The sequence below is a fragment of the Peromyscus californicus genome, unplaced genomic scaffold (genome assembly GCF_007827085.1).
Source record: "Peromyscus californicus insignis strain IS unplaced genomic scaffold, ASM782708v3 Scaffold_4__1_contigs__length_199733344, whole genome shotgun sequence".
NCBI classification, from domain to species: Eukaryota; Metazoa; Chordata; class Mammalia; order Rodentia; family Cricetidae; genus Peromyscus; species Peromyscus californicus.
This window is the reverse complement of record NW_026294562.1, coordinates 168,400,387-168,417,068: the sequence shown is the minus strand read 5'-3', so window position 1 is coordinate 168,417,068 and position 16,682 is coordinate 168,400,387. Positions and strand designations below refer to the sequence as shown.

At 44.7% G+C, this 16,682-nt stretch overlaps 1 protein-coding gene across 1 annotated transcript; it reads left to right on the top strand.

Moving 5' to 3' along the window:
- The first annotated feature begins 6,618 nt into the window (after positions 1-6,618).
- Positions 6,619-14,243, top strand: LOC128125602 (pregnancy-specific glycoprotein 22-like). The gene is made up of 5 exons (XM_052763186.1): positions 6,619-6,682; positions 7,945-8,304; positions 11,062-11,421; positions 12,600-12,962; positions 13,960-14,243. The coding sequence occupies exons 1-5, from the start codon at positions 6,619-6,621 to the stop codon at positions 14,241-14,243; spliced, it is 1,431 nt and encodes a 476-aa protein (XP_052619146.1).
- Positions 14,244-16,682: the final 2,439 nt, after the last annotated feature.

Genomic DNA, 16,682 nt, shown 5'->3' with positions numbered 1-16,682 from the left:
AAAAAAAGCAACATTATCACAACTTAAATTGCTCATTGAACCCCATGAATTAACAGTGGGAGACTTCAACACCCTACTCTCACCAATGGACACAATGTTCAGACAGAACATTGTAGGTGAAAGTTTTCCTGTGTCTTGCCCAGTCCTGTAGCTGCTCAGACCCCAGTAAACACACAGAGGCTTATATCAGTTACAAACTGGATGGCCTATGGCTCAAGCTTCTTGCTAGCTCGCTCTTATATCTTCAATTAACCCATTTCTATTAATCTATAAGTTGCCACATGGCCGTGGCTTACAAGTATTTTCACATCTTGCTTCTCCCAGCAGTGGCTTGCAGCTCCTCCTTCCCTCTCCTTTCTCCTCCTACTCTCTCTCTTAGATTTTCCTGCCTGGCTCCATCCTGCCCTGCCATAGACCAATGTAGCTTTATTTATCAAACTAATCAGAGCAACACATATTCACAGCATATAGAAAGACATCCCACAGCAGAAAATACACAGAGAAATAAAGAAACTAACAGACATTATGACTAAAGTGGTCCTAACAAATATCTACAGAACATTTCACCCAAACATAAAAGAGTGTAATTCTTCTCAGTTCCTCATGGAACTGAGTAATGTTTCTCATGGAACATTATCCAAAACTGGCCGTATACTTAGTCACCAGAGCAAGTCTCAATAGATACAAGAAATTTGAAATAATCCCCTGTATCTTCTCAGACCGCCAAGGATTAAAGCTGGATTTCAATAACAACAGAAACGACAGAAAGCCTATAAACCTATGGAAACTACCACTGCATCAAGGAAGAAATAAAAAAAGAAATTAAAAGCTTCCTAGAAGTCAATAAAAATGAATGCAGAACATACCCAAAGTTGTGGGACACAATGGAAGTGACGCTAGGAGGAAAGTTCATAGTTCTAAGTGTCTTCATGAAGAAATTAGAGAGATCTCATACTAGTGACTTAACAGCACATGTGAAAGATCTAGAATGAAAAGAAACAAACACACTCAGGAGGAGTAGATGCCAGCAGAAAGTAGGAAAAGTGGGGGCTAAATCAATAAAATACAAACAATGAGAACAATACAAAGAATCAATGAAACCAAGAGTAGGTTCTTTGAGAAAATCACCAAGAGAGACAAATCCTTATCCCAACTAAAAGGCAGAGAGAGAGCATCCAAATTAACAAAATTAGAAATGAAAGGGGGGACGTAACAACAGACACTGAGGAAATCCAAAGAATCATTAGGTCATACCTCAAAAGCCTGTTTTCCATGAAATTAGAAAATATAAAAAAATGGACAATTTTTTTCAATAGATACCACTTACTAAAGGTAAATCAAGATCAGATGAACAATTTAAATAGACCTATAACCCCCAAGGAAACAGACGCAGCCATTGAAAATCTCCCAAACAAAGAAACCCAGAACCAGATGATTTTAGCACAGAATTCTACTAGTTCTTTCAAAAAAGAGTTAATAGCAATATTCATCAAATTATTCCACAAAATAGAAACAGAAGGAATATTTATAAATTCTTTTGATGAGGCCACAGTCACCCTGATACCCAAACCACACAAAGCTTCAACAAAGAAAGAGAATTACAGACCAGTTTCCTTCAGGAACATAAATGCGAAAGTACTCAATAAAATAGTCACACACAGAATCCAAGGACACAACAAAAAGATCATCCACCACGATGTAGTGGGTTTCATCACAGAGAATCTGGGATTGTTCAACTTATGAAAGTCTGGCAATGTAGCTCACCATATAAACAAACTGAAAGAAAAAAAATCCATGTGATCATTGTCCCATGAGATGATTAAAAAAGCCTTTGAAAAAAATCCAACACTTCTTCGTGATAAACATTTTGGAGGGAGCAGGGATACAAGGGACATGTCAGAACATAAAAAAGGCAATATACAGCAAACCAACAGCCAACATCAAATTAAATGGAGAAAAACTCAGGGACAAGGCTATCTACTCCTTTTCTGTTCAAGAGAGTCCTTGAAGTTCTAGCTAGAGCAATAAGACAACTGAAGGCTTAAGTCTTGTCCTCACTCATAAGTGGACACTAGACGTAAAGCAAAGGATAACCAGACTGCAACTCACAACTCCAGGGAGGCTACCTAGTAAAGAGAACCCTAAGAGAGACACAGGGATCGCCCAGCGACAGAGAAATGGATGAGATCTACATGAGCAACCTGGAGGTGAGTGTGTGTGGGGTAATGGAGGGCAAGGGTCTGGGGAAAGAGAGCTTAGGGGAGCGGGAGGTCCCAGCTGGATCAGGAACAGAGTGGGAGAACAAGGAAAGAGATACCATGATAAATGAAGACCCCATGGGAATAGGAAGATGCAGAGAGTGCTAGAGAGGTCCCCAGAAACCCACATAGATGACTCCACTATAGACTACTGGCAATGGTCAAGAGAGTGCCTGAGCTGACCTGCTCTGGTGATCAGATGGCCGAACACTCTGTCATGATAGAACTCTCATCCAGTGACTGGTGGAAGCAGATGCAGAGATCCATGGCCAAACCCCAGTTGGACCTCCAGGAGTCCAATCGGCGAGAGAGAGGAGGGATTATATGAGCATGAGATATTGAGACCATGATTGGAAAAAGCACAGGACAAATAGCCAAACTAGTGGCAACACATGAATTGTGAGCCAATAGCTGAGGAGCCCCCATGGAACTGGATCAGGCCCTCTGGATAAGTGGGACAATTGATGAACTTGGACTGTTTAGGAGGCCCCCAGGCAGTGGGGCCAGGATCTGTCCTTGGTGCATGAGCTGGTTTTTTGGAGCCTGGGGCCTATGCTGAGACACTTTGCTCAGCCTTGGTGCAGGGAGAAGGGGACTGGACCTGCCTCAACTGAGTCTACCAGACTGGGCTGAATCCCCAGGGGAGACCTTGCCTTGGAGGAGGTGGGAATGGGGGGTGGATTGTGGGGGAAGGCTGGGAGGTGGGAGGAGGGAGGACAGGGGAATCCATGGCTAACATGTAAAATTAAATTAATTATAAAGTAAAAATATTTATTAAAAAATAACTGAAAGCTATCAAGGGGATATAAACTGGAAAGGAAGAACTCAAAGTATCACTATTTGGTTGTATACATAGCCAAGTCCAAAAATTCTTCCAGGGAACCTCTAAAGCTGATAAACACCTTTAATGTAGTGGCTGGTTACAAAAACTGACTAAAAAATTCAGTAGCCCTCCTATATACAAATGATAAATGGGCTGAGAAGAAAATCAGGGCTAAAACACCCCTCACAGTATCCACAAATAAAAGAAAATATCTTAGTGTAACTCTAACCAAGTGTGGTGTTTGAAAGAAAAAGGACCCCAAAGGGAGTGGCACTATTAGGAGGTGTGCCTTTGTTGAAATAGGTGTGGTCTTGTTGGAGGAAGTGTCCCACTGTGGGGGCTGGCTTTGAGATTCCTTTTCCTCAAGCTTGGCTTTTGTGACAGACAGGCCATTTCCTGTTGCCTGGAAGATGCAAGACTCTCAGCTAATTCTCAATCCCCATATCTATCTGCACACCACCATGATGATAATGGACTGAAGCTCTGAAATGATAAGGGAGCCACCCCAATTAAATATGTTCCTTCATAAGAGTGGCTGTGGTCATGGTTTTTCTTCACAGCAATAAAAACCGTAACTAAGATACTAAGCAAATAAAAGACTTTTATGACAAGAACTTCAAGTCTTGGAAGAAAGAAATTGGAGAAGATAACAGAAAATGGAAAGATCTCCCATGCTCATGGATTGGTAGGATTAACATAGTAAAAATGACTATCTTACCAAAAGCAATCTACAGATTCATGCAATCCTCATTAAAATTCCAACACTATACTTCACAGACCTCCAAAGAACAACACTCAACTTCTTATGGAAAAACGAAAAACCCAAGATAACTAAAACAATCCTGTATGAGAAAGGAACTTCTGGAGGTAACACCATCCCTGATTTCAAGCTCTACTATAGAGCTCTAGTAATAAAATCCATATTGTACTGACATAAAAGCAGACAGGTGGATCAATGGAAAGATGGGGGAAGTGGGCAGAGGGACTGGGAAGAGAGGAAGGAGGGGAAACTGTGTTCAGGATGCAAAAATAAATAAATAAACAAACCAAACAACAACAAAAAAGAAAACAAGAGTCCCAACCAAGTCATGTCAGGATGTCCATTTCTGTGAGTGATTGTCTTAATTGATACAGGAGGGCCCAGGCCACTGGGGGCAGCATTATTCCTAGACAGATGGTTCTTGATTGTATAAGAGAGCTAGCTAAGCATGATTCAGAGTGTGAGCCTGCAAATGAGCCAGGAAGCAGGAAGCTTTCTGCTGCATGTTCCTTCACTGCTACAAAATAACACAGCCCCAGAAGGGAAATGGACTCTACTCTCTCTCCTGAACTGCTCTTTTTCAGGGTGTTTTTTTTTTTTATCACAGCAAGAGAAAGAAACATAGAACAGTACATAGGGAAGACATGCCTATTTGTATCAATGTGATTTGTACTCAAGAGCCAAGCCACTCAGGACCCTCTGGGCAGAGCAAAGAGAACTTAAGATGTAGATAGTAGTGATTGGCCGGAAAGTGGATGTGCAATCCCCTACATCAGTGTCCTTTCCTTTCCTTTTTTTTGTTTTTTAATCATTCAGGGTTTCTCTGTGTAACTCCAGCTGTCCTGGAACTTACTCCATAGACCAGGCTTGCCTAGATCTAAGAGATCCTCCTGCCTTTGTCTCCTGAGTGCTGGGATTAAAGACATTCACCACCATGTCCAGTTGTGTCCTGTCATTTTATTCTCAAGAAAAATGTCCTAGGACTTGGCTCTGAAGTTCCCTGAGCACAAGGCTCCTCCTGAGAATGCCCTTCCTCTGGATTCACAATACTTCCAACTTTAGCCTAGGGCTTCCCAGGACAAATCTCAAACCCTGTCTAGAATGTAGATGAATTTCTAAACAGTCCTATTAAATAAAACACTCGGAGCCAGAAATTGAGGTTAAAGCCTGAGAGAGATCAGGGAAATAGAGAAAGCCACAGCTAACCTTACCTCACCAACTCGGCAGCTTCCAAATGCGAGTTACTTCCTGTCTATCCACACTTATATGCCTTGCTGTTCTGCCATCTGATTTCCTCTCTCTGTCCAGCTACATCACTTCCTCTTCCTTCCCATCTCTGTCTGTCTGTACAGATCTCTAGACCTTGATGGTTAACTACTGTTGGAATTTAAGGCATGTGCCACCACACCTGGCTCTGCTTCCAGTGTGGCCTTGAACTCACAGAGATGCAGACAGATTCCTGCCTGCCAAATGATAGGATTAAAGGCGTGTGCTACGGTTGCCTGACTTCTTTATTTACTTATAATGGTTGTTGCTATTCCTCTGATCTCCAGGCAAGTTTTACTTGTTAAAGCACAAATAAAACATCACCACACTAGACCCATCATGCAGTAGAAGGAATTAGGAGTCCTGAAGAGCATATGATGAGGTTGACAGGCCCTGCACCCCACCTGTGCTGAACATATCAGGGAAGTTCACATTTGGCTTCTTGATACATGCTTGCTGTATCCCTAGACATGACATTGCAGTTCTCCCAGTGACCTCCAGGGGGCAATAGCAGGGCACATGCTCAATGATATGAAAATGATTCCCTGAACCATGACCTGCAGACTGCTTTCCATCTCTGTCCCTACTAACCTTGAGTTCCTTCCCTAGACCCTGCTCTGACCTACTGGCTCCTTCTTTTGTCTGAGAACACCTTTCTGCATGGGGACCAGGAAGATCCCCTCCCCCCAGGCATCTCTCATAGGGGAAGACCAGATTACCACCAGGGAATCACCTGTAAAAGGGCAAACGTGACCCAGGAAGACCAGAAAGGACATGGGTTCAGCCAACACATAATGCTAGAATGTTACCTTGAAACCATCCATAGGGAGATGGAGCCCACAGCCCTTTCAAGGACACACAGGTCACCTCTTTCCCAACACTGAGCACATGAAACTCCTCACACAACTGCTCCTGGACCTCTCTCCTGTATCTTTAATTTGACTGGTGTCATTAGTTATAAAGGACTGATCATCACACCTAGTCATCACTCAGCTTGTCTCTTTTCAGCCCTCAGAGACGTTTCTGTCACCTTATTACTGGGGGTAAATTCCACTTTCCAAGAGCACTGAGAACGCAGGGTAGAGTCTGGGCTCAGCTGGGTCTCTGTGTGACAAGGACACATAGGCGTGATGAAGCTAGGACACATGCGCGTGATGAAGCTCACTCTTTGGTGCTGACAGACCTAAGGCAAGGACACAACAGGCGTCAGCCCTGGGATGAGCCGTTGTTCTCTGAGGGCATGGGGATGCTTATCAGCCTTGTTGCTCAATGTGTTGCTTGGAGGAGAAACAAAAAGGGAAGTTGAGGGAGATGCAGGACAGCACGGAGAGCAGAAGGGATTGAGCAGTGTGTTGGACTCAAACCCCATCACTCACCACCCATTGGATTCTGGGAAGTGCTCCTGTCTCAGAAAAATCACAGCCCAGAAGGAGGAAGAACGGCAGAGCCTGAGTTCTGTGTTGGAGCTGAGGCTTTTCTCTTTAGAGGGAGGACAGCAAGTGAGTAGAGAGATGGGGGTGTCCTCGGTGCTTCTCTGCAAAGAGTGCACACCCTGGCAGTGGCTCCTGGTCACAGGTAAGTGTTTCCATTCTCTGACTGTGTGGGGAGGGGAACTCAGGGGCAGGCTAGAGTCGCCTAAAGAGTCAGGATCTTGAGAAGAGAGACTCAAGTTTTCTGCTTGCAGTCATGGTGCAGAAGGTACAGTGAGGGACAGAGGCTCAGCAGCCTGAAGCTCTCAGGGGACAGCAGGTGATGACGGTAAGGGAGAAGGGTCAAACACTCCATGTTCACAGTGAGTTACATTGGCTCAAGACAGCTGTTCCCAACCATGACAGCACGGCCCTCCAAATAGAAATCAAACAGGGGAGGGCTAGTGCGATGTCTCAGTGTGTGAAGCTATGACAACCTGAAACCAACCCTCAGCTCCCACACAGTAGACAGAGAACAGACTCCTGCAGGCTCTACTCTGCCCTCCACATAGGTGCTGTGGCATGAACACACTCATGCACACCCTGACACATGTGCCCCCACACATATTTGTGGCATACATCTTCATATGTGCAGGACACACCAGCCTTCACAAATACACACATATATTTATGTAAGTAAATATAAAATCATTTATTTCACACTTGAATATAATTATTGTCATAACATTCAAACCTAGGAACTAGGAAGATACATCCATGGAGACACATTCCTTCTTCCTTCCTTTTTTCCTTTATCCACTAGTGTCTGAGTCTTTCCTAGAAACTAACCCTTCCAAAAAGCTCAGACAAGCCCTGCCCTTACAAATCCCTAGTTCTGCCCAGCGGTGGTGGCTCAGGCCTTTATTCCCAACACTTAGGAGGCCTAGGCAGCTGATCTCTATGAGTTCAAGGCCAGCCTAGTCTACAGAGCAAGTTCCAGGACAGCCAAGATGACACAGAGAAACCCTGTCTCAAAACACCTAAAACCAACCAAAAAACAAACAAAAAGCCTTGTTATTGGTGGACTTGATATCAGTATACCTGAAAGGTGAAGCCATGGGTTGACTAGAATCATAAAGGGAACATAGAAAAAATTTCAGAAAGTGACAACTCTCCAGAAGAGGAGTTCAGAGAGGTATTGCTCCTCACACCAAATACTCTGTGTGAAGAGGATAAGGGATAATGAGGGGAGAGACTAGGCAGACACCTGAGCAGAGAATTCCTAAGAGAGTAAATGACACAGTCAGAGGCTGAGTCAAGGGTTACTCATGTCTGCAAAGGAGCATGGGCACACCCTTATTCACATACCGAAGCTGAGTGATGATCACACCCATTTAATATTGGTGGTTTTTCTCAATTCACTTCTAGCCTCCTTTTTAACCTTTTGGCACCTGTCTACAACCGACCATGTGGCCATTGAATCACTGCCACCCCAAGTGGCTGAAGGAGAAAATGTCCTTTTCCTTGTCCAGAATCTGCCAGAGAATCTTACAGCCTTTGCTTGGTTCAGAGGGCTCAGAAGTATGAAACGAGGAATTGCAATGTATACACTGCACAACAATTTAAGTGATCTGGGGCCTGTGCACAGCGGTAGAGAGACAATACATCACAATGGATCCCTGCTGCTTGTAAAGGTCACCCAGAAGGACACAGGATACTATACGCTAAGAACATATAACAGACGGGGAAAAATCATATCAACAACATCCATGTACCTCCACGTGTATGGTAAGTGATACATTGTGAACTCTGTGAGATGGATGAGGTTCATGTTCTGGACACATGCAGGAGACTGTTCTGTGCCTACCTTCCCTATGCTTTGTGCCCCCATGCTGGGGTTTGAACATTTAGTGTAGGACATGTATGGTATAGAATAATGGTAATAGATCAGAATTCTGTGTTTGGCTTCACCTTGCACACAGGTGGATGCATGGTAGGTAATTCAGCCAAGATTATCAGCCTCTGTCTAGACTCTAGGGGTTCTTACCAGGAAAGTTTCCTTGAGAAAGTTCCTGAAGGAATCAGCATCGTGCTTGGTTGAGGTAAACATGGGATTCTTACAGAGATGTGAGCACCAGGATGGCATGCCTCCAGACCTCTGTCCCAGACTCAACTCCAGGTGTCTATGAGAAATATTTAGTAAGTGTTGGATTTCGACTTCCTGATGGCAGGGAACAGAGCTTCCTAGTAGTCAAAGTCTTATGATGTGTGGAACTAGATAGTACACTGTCATGAGAGTCTTGTTTGGGTTACATCCCTTGGCCATCTTTCTTAGAGAGTCAGCAGGGAAGCATAGCTCAACAGGTGTCCAGACCATTAACTAACTGTCCTGTTGGGCATAAGAGATTTCACATGATGGTCATAGTCCCCGAGGAGAGGAACTGAGGACACAGGTTCTCCTGACATGTGCTTGTCCTCTGAGTCCAGCTCAGGTTATTCTCTCCTGCAGGAAAATGACTCCAGGCTATGCTGATCTGACAGCTTCCCAGACATGAGCCGTAGTTCCACTGGTGATCGCCAAGGATGTCACCAGGACACACAATGAACTGGTAGAAAAGTATTTACCTGAATCGGGATCTTACCTAGTAGTCTGTTTCCACCCCTGTTTTTACAGACCTGGAAATCATGGTCCCAACATTCTCAGACAAGCTGTTTAACGTATCTGCTACACTGCCAGGAGATCATGTTCTGTTTCCCACTTTATGTGTTTCCTTTAGGAAATACACGATACCCAAGGAGAATCAATGAGATAGAGGTCCAAGGCATCTCAGAAAGACCAAGAAACACATGGGTAGACCCATTACACAGCTCATCAAAAAGAAAAAGTGAGAGCATGGTCCTGAAAATCTTGCACAGGCTGAAGGAGCTCACAGCCTTTTTCCAGTATCAGGTCACCTCTTCTCACACATCCGAGATGTGAGACTCCTGACACATCCTGGGCCTTTGACTGGCCTCGGTCAGAAACCAGTCTGAAGATAACTCCAGAGAGAATAGATTTGTCCCCCCCACCCACATTACTCACCTGAGAGAAAATTCCATGCTTCCAGAGCATTGGGTGACCGGCTGGGTTTCTTTGTCACACAGTTGTGCAGATTGTCCCCTTTTGGTGCTGACAAACCTAGACCAGGACACAGCAGAGTGCAGTTCTGTGGTCAGCTGCTGCTATCTCATGTCACAGGGATGGTCATCACCCTTGACTCTCTCTGTGTGTTCTAGAGACAGAAACATAAAGAGAGAATGAGGAACATGGGGCAGCACTGAAACTGGAGGGGCAGAGCAGTGTTTTGAACACTGACCCACCCTCAGCCCATGGGACTCTGGGAGGTGCTCCTTCCTGGGAAGAAGCTCAGCTCAGATGGGGGAAGGACAGCAGAGCTTGGGAACTGTGCTGGAGTAGAAGTAACTCAGAGGGAAGAAAGATCAGCCTACTGAGGCAATGGAGGCCCCTCTGTACTCCTGTGCAAAGGCTGTACTACATCTCAGGGGCTTCTGCTCACAGATGAGCAGACTAGGAGTTGACAGTGTGTGAGAGGAGAGGACTGACATACTGTCTGGAGTCTCCTGAGTGGTACATGGACAGGAGTGAAGTCTCTGTGTTTGTAGGGGAGAAGATAGAGAGTGGGAGAGAGACTCATCATTAGGATGCTCTCATTGAATAGTAAACAGTAGGGACGTGGTAGCCATTATTCTTACATGAAGTTATTAAGCATGACTGCAATATTCTGAAGGCTGATGCTCTCAGCTTGATGACCCAAATAAAAAAAATCAAGATGGTGTGGATCACTGATGTGGTCCAAAGGATGTAGGCATTTGCTTATTGTCTGGAAAGCTGAGACCAGTGAACAGAAGTACTATGACCTCCAGTTAGGTACTGTGTACTGGACCTCCCCACTAGACTAGTTCTTATACTACTAACACACAAGTATAATATGTAAACAAGTATAAAAAAATCAAAGCAAATGGAATGAGTTTCTTAAATCCATGGGCGAACAGGGTTCTGGGACATCATTCATTCATTCAGTCTCCACAAGTATCTGTGTTTTTTCTAGGTACTATTTAAAAAAAATACAAGACAACTCAGGGTTCTTATGATGTCTCAGTTTGAGTGGACTTGAAGTAAAGAAAGCTAGAAGGTGAATTCAGGTGTTGGCTGCAACCCCAAGAGAAGCAGAACAAATTCAGAGAGTGAAGACACAAGGTCTGTAGGGGAAGAGGTCAGGCAGGCATCACCCCAACACCAATCCACTGTAAATGTGAGCAGGGACCAGACGGCAGTCAGCCAGGGCCATGTTGACAACTGAAGAGATAGAGTCATATAGTGGAAGTGACAAGTGTGTGGACACTGAACATGTCCACCAAGTAGGACAGAGAGACACTCACCCACAAATCTAATTGAGCAGTGGGCACAGCTGCACAGAACTCTGGGCCTCATCTTAGTCAAATACATAAATGCCAAATTAGATGGATCTCTCTCTTCCCTTTTAGCCTTCCTTTGGAAGTGTGGGCGCCTTTCCACCTCTGGCCAACCTACTATTGAATCAGTGCCACCCAGCGTTGCTGAAGGGGGAAGTGTTCTTCTACGCATTCACAATCCTCCGGAGAATATTGTAGCCTTTGCCTGGTTCAAAGGAACGACTGTGTTTAAGAACCAGGAAGTTGTCCGATATATAACAGACAGGAAATTAAGTGTGACGGGGCCTGCATACACTGGCAGAGAGACATTGTACAGGGATGGATCCCTGCTGCTACATGGTGTCACTCAGAAAGATCCTAGATTGTACACTCTACGAATTCTGAGATCAGACATGGGAAGTGAAGATGCACGAGTGCAACTCCAGGTGGACAGTAAGTGACTCTCTGTGACTGTTCAGTGCTGGGTGGGGCTTAGACACACAGGGCTGTCATGGCTGGCGTGGCTTCCCTTCCCCCTGCACTGTGTCCCCATGCGGAGGTTTGAGCACTTAGTGCAGAACACCCTGCTAGAGACAAATGGCCATAGATCATCTTCCATCTTCTGACTCCACCTGCATCAAGGAAGACCTTGATGGAAAGTAACTCAGCCTAAGATGTCAGAGTCAGCCCAGGATCTTGGGGCTCTAGACCAGGGAGCCCTGAATCCTGTCTTCCTTCCAAGGCTGGACTAAAGTGATGCAGGGGAGCATTTTCTAGTGCTCTACTCTTACAAAGCTGGTAGGGAACAATGGTTTTAGAACATCCATGTCAAACTGGGGTATTTATTAGCTCCAAATTGAGTGTCATAAACAAAATCCAGGAACTGGTACAAAGACCATGGAGAAGTGCTTCCTATTGGTTGCTCTTCAGGCTTGCTCAACCAGTTCCCTTACATCACTCAGGACTCCTGGCCCATGGCTTAAACTGCCCGCATTGGTCTGAATCCTTTTGCATCAACCCACAATTTAAAAATATGTACTATAGCTTTGCCAATGGGCCAATCTGGTGTTGGCATTTTCAACTGAAGCCTTGTCTTGCAAAATGACTGCAGCTTGTGTCAAGTTGACATAAAACCAGCCAGCCTCGCACCCAAGCCTTTTGAAGACCTGAGCCTGCCTTGAAGATGAGACTGCTCCCAGCCCCAGATCTAAGGGCTACTTGACAGAGCAGCAAGTGCATCTATTAGGTGAAGTCAGAGGTTGAGTGTTGCCTCAAAGGAAATTGAAGAAATAACCTAGAAAGCGAAAGTTCCAGGCCTGTTGAGTTCTGGGGAGGCATCATCTCGAACCCCAGTGTGCATGAGTGTGTGCTGTGTCTGACTGAGGGCAGTGAGGGAGCAGCCATGTAGACACCCAAGGGGACAGTTCCATGTAGAGGACATGACACCTTCAGGGGCACTTTTGGAAAGGAGGAGGTCATGCTTCTGCTCTTCAGTAAGTGGGATAGACACACACAGACCTGCACCTCTAGCCTGAGTGATGAACCCATCTGCTCAGGATGGAGGTCGCCATCTTTTCACCAAGCACAATGATCCCCACGTGATGACTCTTTTTTTCTCTTTTCCCCTCCAGCCTCCCTTTTTCTGTGTTGTAACCCCCTCACTTCTTTACAACTCATGATCCAACCGGTGCCTCAGTATCCTGCTGAAGGGGAAGGCGTACTTCTCCAAGTTCATAATCTTCCCAAAGATCTGCTAGCTTTTTCCTGGTACAAATCAATATATAGGTCCCAGGTCCTTAGAATCGTCGAATACAGCACAATCACGTATGCTGCCGTCTCCTGGGAACCTGCACACAGAGAAAGAGGCATGGTGTACGACAACGGATCCCTGATGCTCGAGAATGTCACTGAGAAAGATGCGGGAATGTACACACTTGCAGTTTTAAACAAAGATTTCAAAATAGAAGAGGCATATGTGCAATTTAATTTAAAGAGTAAGTGACTCTCTGTGGTCTTTAGCTGCTGAGTGTGGTCTATCCTACTTCATACACTAAACTGTCAGGACTGGGCTGTATCAGATCTCTCCCTCACTGCATTGTGTCCCCCCACTGGGGTTTGGGACCTCAATGCAGGAATTACAAGGGTAGATAAACAGCAGTAGATTAGAATCCCTCACCTTTCTTTGCCTGAAGAGAGAAGGACCTGTGCTGGGTAAACTCAGCTTCAGAATGTTAGCCTCAGCGCAGACCCTTGGCGCATGAACCATGCACATGTCCGCAGAGAGACTGTGTGGGAGTCAGGCATGGTTGAGCAAGCCATGGGGTCCTCACAGAATGCACTAGGAAGCCCTGACTCCAAAACTTTGCCCCAGGCTGGACTCAAGGTGACACTGGGGAGCTTTTTCTGACTTTATTTAGATTTCCTGTCAGAGGTGACAGGGACCAAGGCTTTACTGACTGTCCAAGACCCACAGAGTGTGGGACCATCTGTGCACTGCCGTGACAGCTGCAGTTCATAGGTCACCCGGGCAACTCCTTCTCCTGAGCCTCAGTGGACAGGTGTCTGGGCCATTAGCCTATCATTCTGCTGGGCTTATTAGACTTTACAGGAAGGTCAAGGTACCGAGGGAAGAAACAGAGGAGGTAGATACTTCAGATTCCTCCTTCTCCTCAGGGGTCCAGCCTAGGACATTCTCTTCTGCAGGTGAATAGTAAATGGTGATGTGAGCAGCTCCCCCATCCCAACTTCAGACCATTGCTGATAACTAAGCTTAATTCACTGTGTGTCCTATTACAGGGAAACTGAGACACAAGAAACAGTGTCTGAATCAGGGTCACACAGTCCCTGGGTGGCAGATCTAAAGCACAAGATATGTCTATAGTCACAGTTCCAAATTATCCCCCTGGAAACTTTATTAAGTATGCACTAAATAGGGCCTGGTTGAACTCTCTGGACTCCTATTATCTGGTACCCTCCTCTGTTTCTTCACAGAGAATGTGACGCAGCCCTTTGTGCGAGTCACTGACACCACAGTTGCAGGACGTAGATCTGTGACCTTCTCCTGCATATCACCCGACACTGATATCTCTATTCATTGGATCTTCAATAACCGGAGTCTGAAGATCACAGAGAGGATGACTCTGTCCCCGACAAAGTGTGGACTCCGAATAGATCCCGTCAGGGGTGAGGATGCTGGAGAGTATAAGTGTGAAGTCTACAACCGATTCAGTTTGAAGACCAGTCTCCCAGTCAGCCTGGTTGTGATGGATGAGTGACTTCACCTCTCATCCTACAGCACAGTGTGGGCATTTCTATATCAATGGGGTATAAAATAGAGAAAAGTTATGTGGTGAAATTGATTAGTTACTACTTAAGCACAACCAGCAGGGTGACTCACGCTTATTATCCTGGGATACACCCACGTACAAGGGAAGGCCAGGATCTAAAGTGAAGTTGTCTTGAAAGGAAAATAAAGACATCAATATAGTAAACAAAAATTCAAAGGCTTTAAGATCTTAGGTTGTGGCTCAAATATGTAACGATCCCTCAGAATTCATGAGATCTAATTTCAGGGGCCCTCATACTTTTGGATGCTCTGAGTCTGCTGTGAAAGTGGTGCATTGTTTGCATAGAGAAAAACATCCTCTCATACGCTCAAACACAATCCCTGTCTAACTAATTCACCTAGGCCCAGTGATGCCTGCACACCAGTCACCCATGTGAAGTGAGGAAGAGTGACAGCAGAAGGGTCTGCCCATGTTTTTCCGGTCATGTTTGTTTCCATCTTGTATTTCTGGGCTGTCCAGCCTCTGGTTCCTGGCCATCCAGGCAGTGTCAGGTCTAGTCTCCCTATCATGGCATGGGCTTTAAGTTGGACCAGTCATTGATTGGCCACTCCCACAAGTTCTGATCCACCATTACCCTAGTACATCTTACAGGAAAGACAGATTGCAGGTCAAAGGTTTTGTTGTCCCAGTCCCACTGCTAAAAATCTTCTGTGGTTATAGAAGATGGCTGTTTCATGCTATCTATCCCTCACTACTAAGTATGTTTACTATGGTCTTTCGTATAGACTCCAGTGAGTTTCCACTATAGTAGGTTTCCACATTGCTCCCCAAATGCCCCCACCATTCCAGTCATTTCCCCAAGTCCTCTGTCCTTCCATCCCACCTTCCCCCACCTGTTTTCTCCTGTTCCCATTCCCCCCCGCCCCCTGCCTATCCACAAAATCTATCCTATTTCTTCTTCCCAGGGAGATACATGGGTCCCACTTGAATCTTCCTTGTTACTTAGCTTCTCTATGCCTGTGACAAAACAGGACATCTAATTGTTTGTGTACAATATTAGTTTACAGAAGTAGAGCTCAGCTAAGTTTTTTTTTTTTCAATAGTTTCAGAAACTTCTGTGGAATCTTTGGGATTTTCCAAAAATAAGTTAATATCATCTGCAGGTCTATTTTACAGCCAATTAACTTGCCAGAATTTATTTATTTGTGTTGCCACAAATAAAGGATATCTAAGAGAATACTGAAGAAAATGGCCATGGAAGCATCCTTGTGTTGATTCTGGTCTTACAGGGAAAGCTGTCAGTGTTCCACCGAGTACTGAGTTGGCTGTGGTTTTTCACATGCGCCCCTGCTGCACTGGCCTCTTTCTACCCCTAGTTTGTCAGTTTTCATCATTAAAAATTGTTCACTTTTATCAGACTTCTTTATTGATTTAATCTTATGAGTTATAAATGGAATCAGTTTTGTGCTTCTTCATGCTTCCACTTCTGTGGGCTCTGGGTCTCTAGGTCTTTGTCTGTTTCATGTAAATCACTCTACAGTCCCCCATCACTATTGAGTAGTCATGGAAATTTTAGTAATCTAAAAAATGGACAGCAAGTTCTCAAATTTTACTTCTAATGTTAGTAAGGTTACTCTTCTTGAAACTAGTTAATCTAATTAAAGTTTGTCAATGCCATTAATCACTTTGAAAAATGAATTTTTTTCTTTTATTGAAAATAGATTCTTTTCTCATACAATATATGTTGTTTATAGTTTCCCCTCTCTCAACCCTTCCCAGTTCCTCCCCACATTCCCTACCATGGAGATCCACTCCCTTTCTTTCCCTCATTAGAGAAGAACAGGCCTCTAAGAGATAATAATGAAGCATGACAAAATAAAATATAATGAGATGGAACAAAACCTATCATATTGAGATTGGACCCTGCAACCCAACAGGAGCAAAAGAGTCCCAAGAGCAGATACAAGAGTCAGAGACCCACTTGTTCTCAGAGTGAAGATTCTCATAGAAATACTGAGGTAATAGCTATAATATACATACAGAAGACCTGGTGTCAACTCATGTAGGTCCTGTGCATGCTGATTCAGTCTGTGAGTTCATATGTGCCTTGCTTAGTTGATTCACAACGTCTTGTTCTCCTGGTGTCCTCCCTTCCCTCTGGCTCTTTCTGCCTCCTCTTCTTCTGAGGGATTCTTGGAGCTCTTAGGGGATAGATTGATGGACATATCCCAATTAGACTGTCCACATTGTAAGTGCTACAGCTCTGGAGAAAAAGTTACCTTGGAGAAAAAGGTATCCTGGCTGTCTGAAGCAAGGCAATAACTGTAGGTGTTCTCTGAAGAGAACGTTATTCTGGCTGTTGGAAGTCATGGAATACTTGTAAGTGTTACAGCTCTGGAGAGAAAGTAACCTTGGACAGTGAAAACC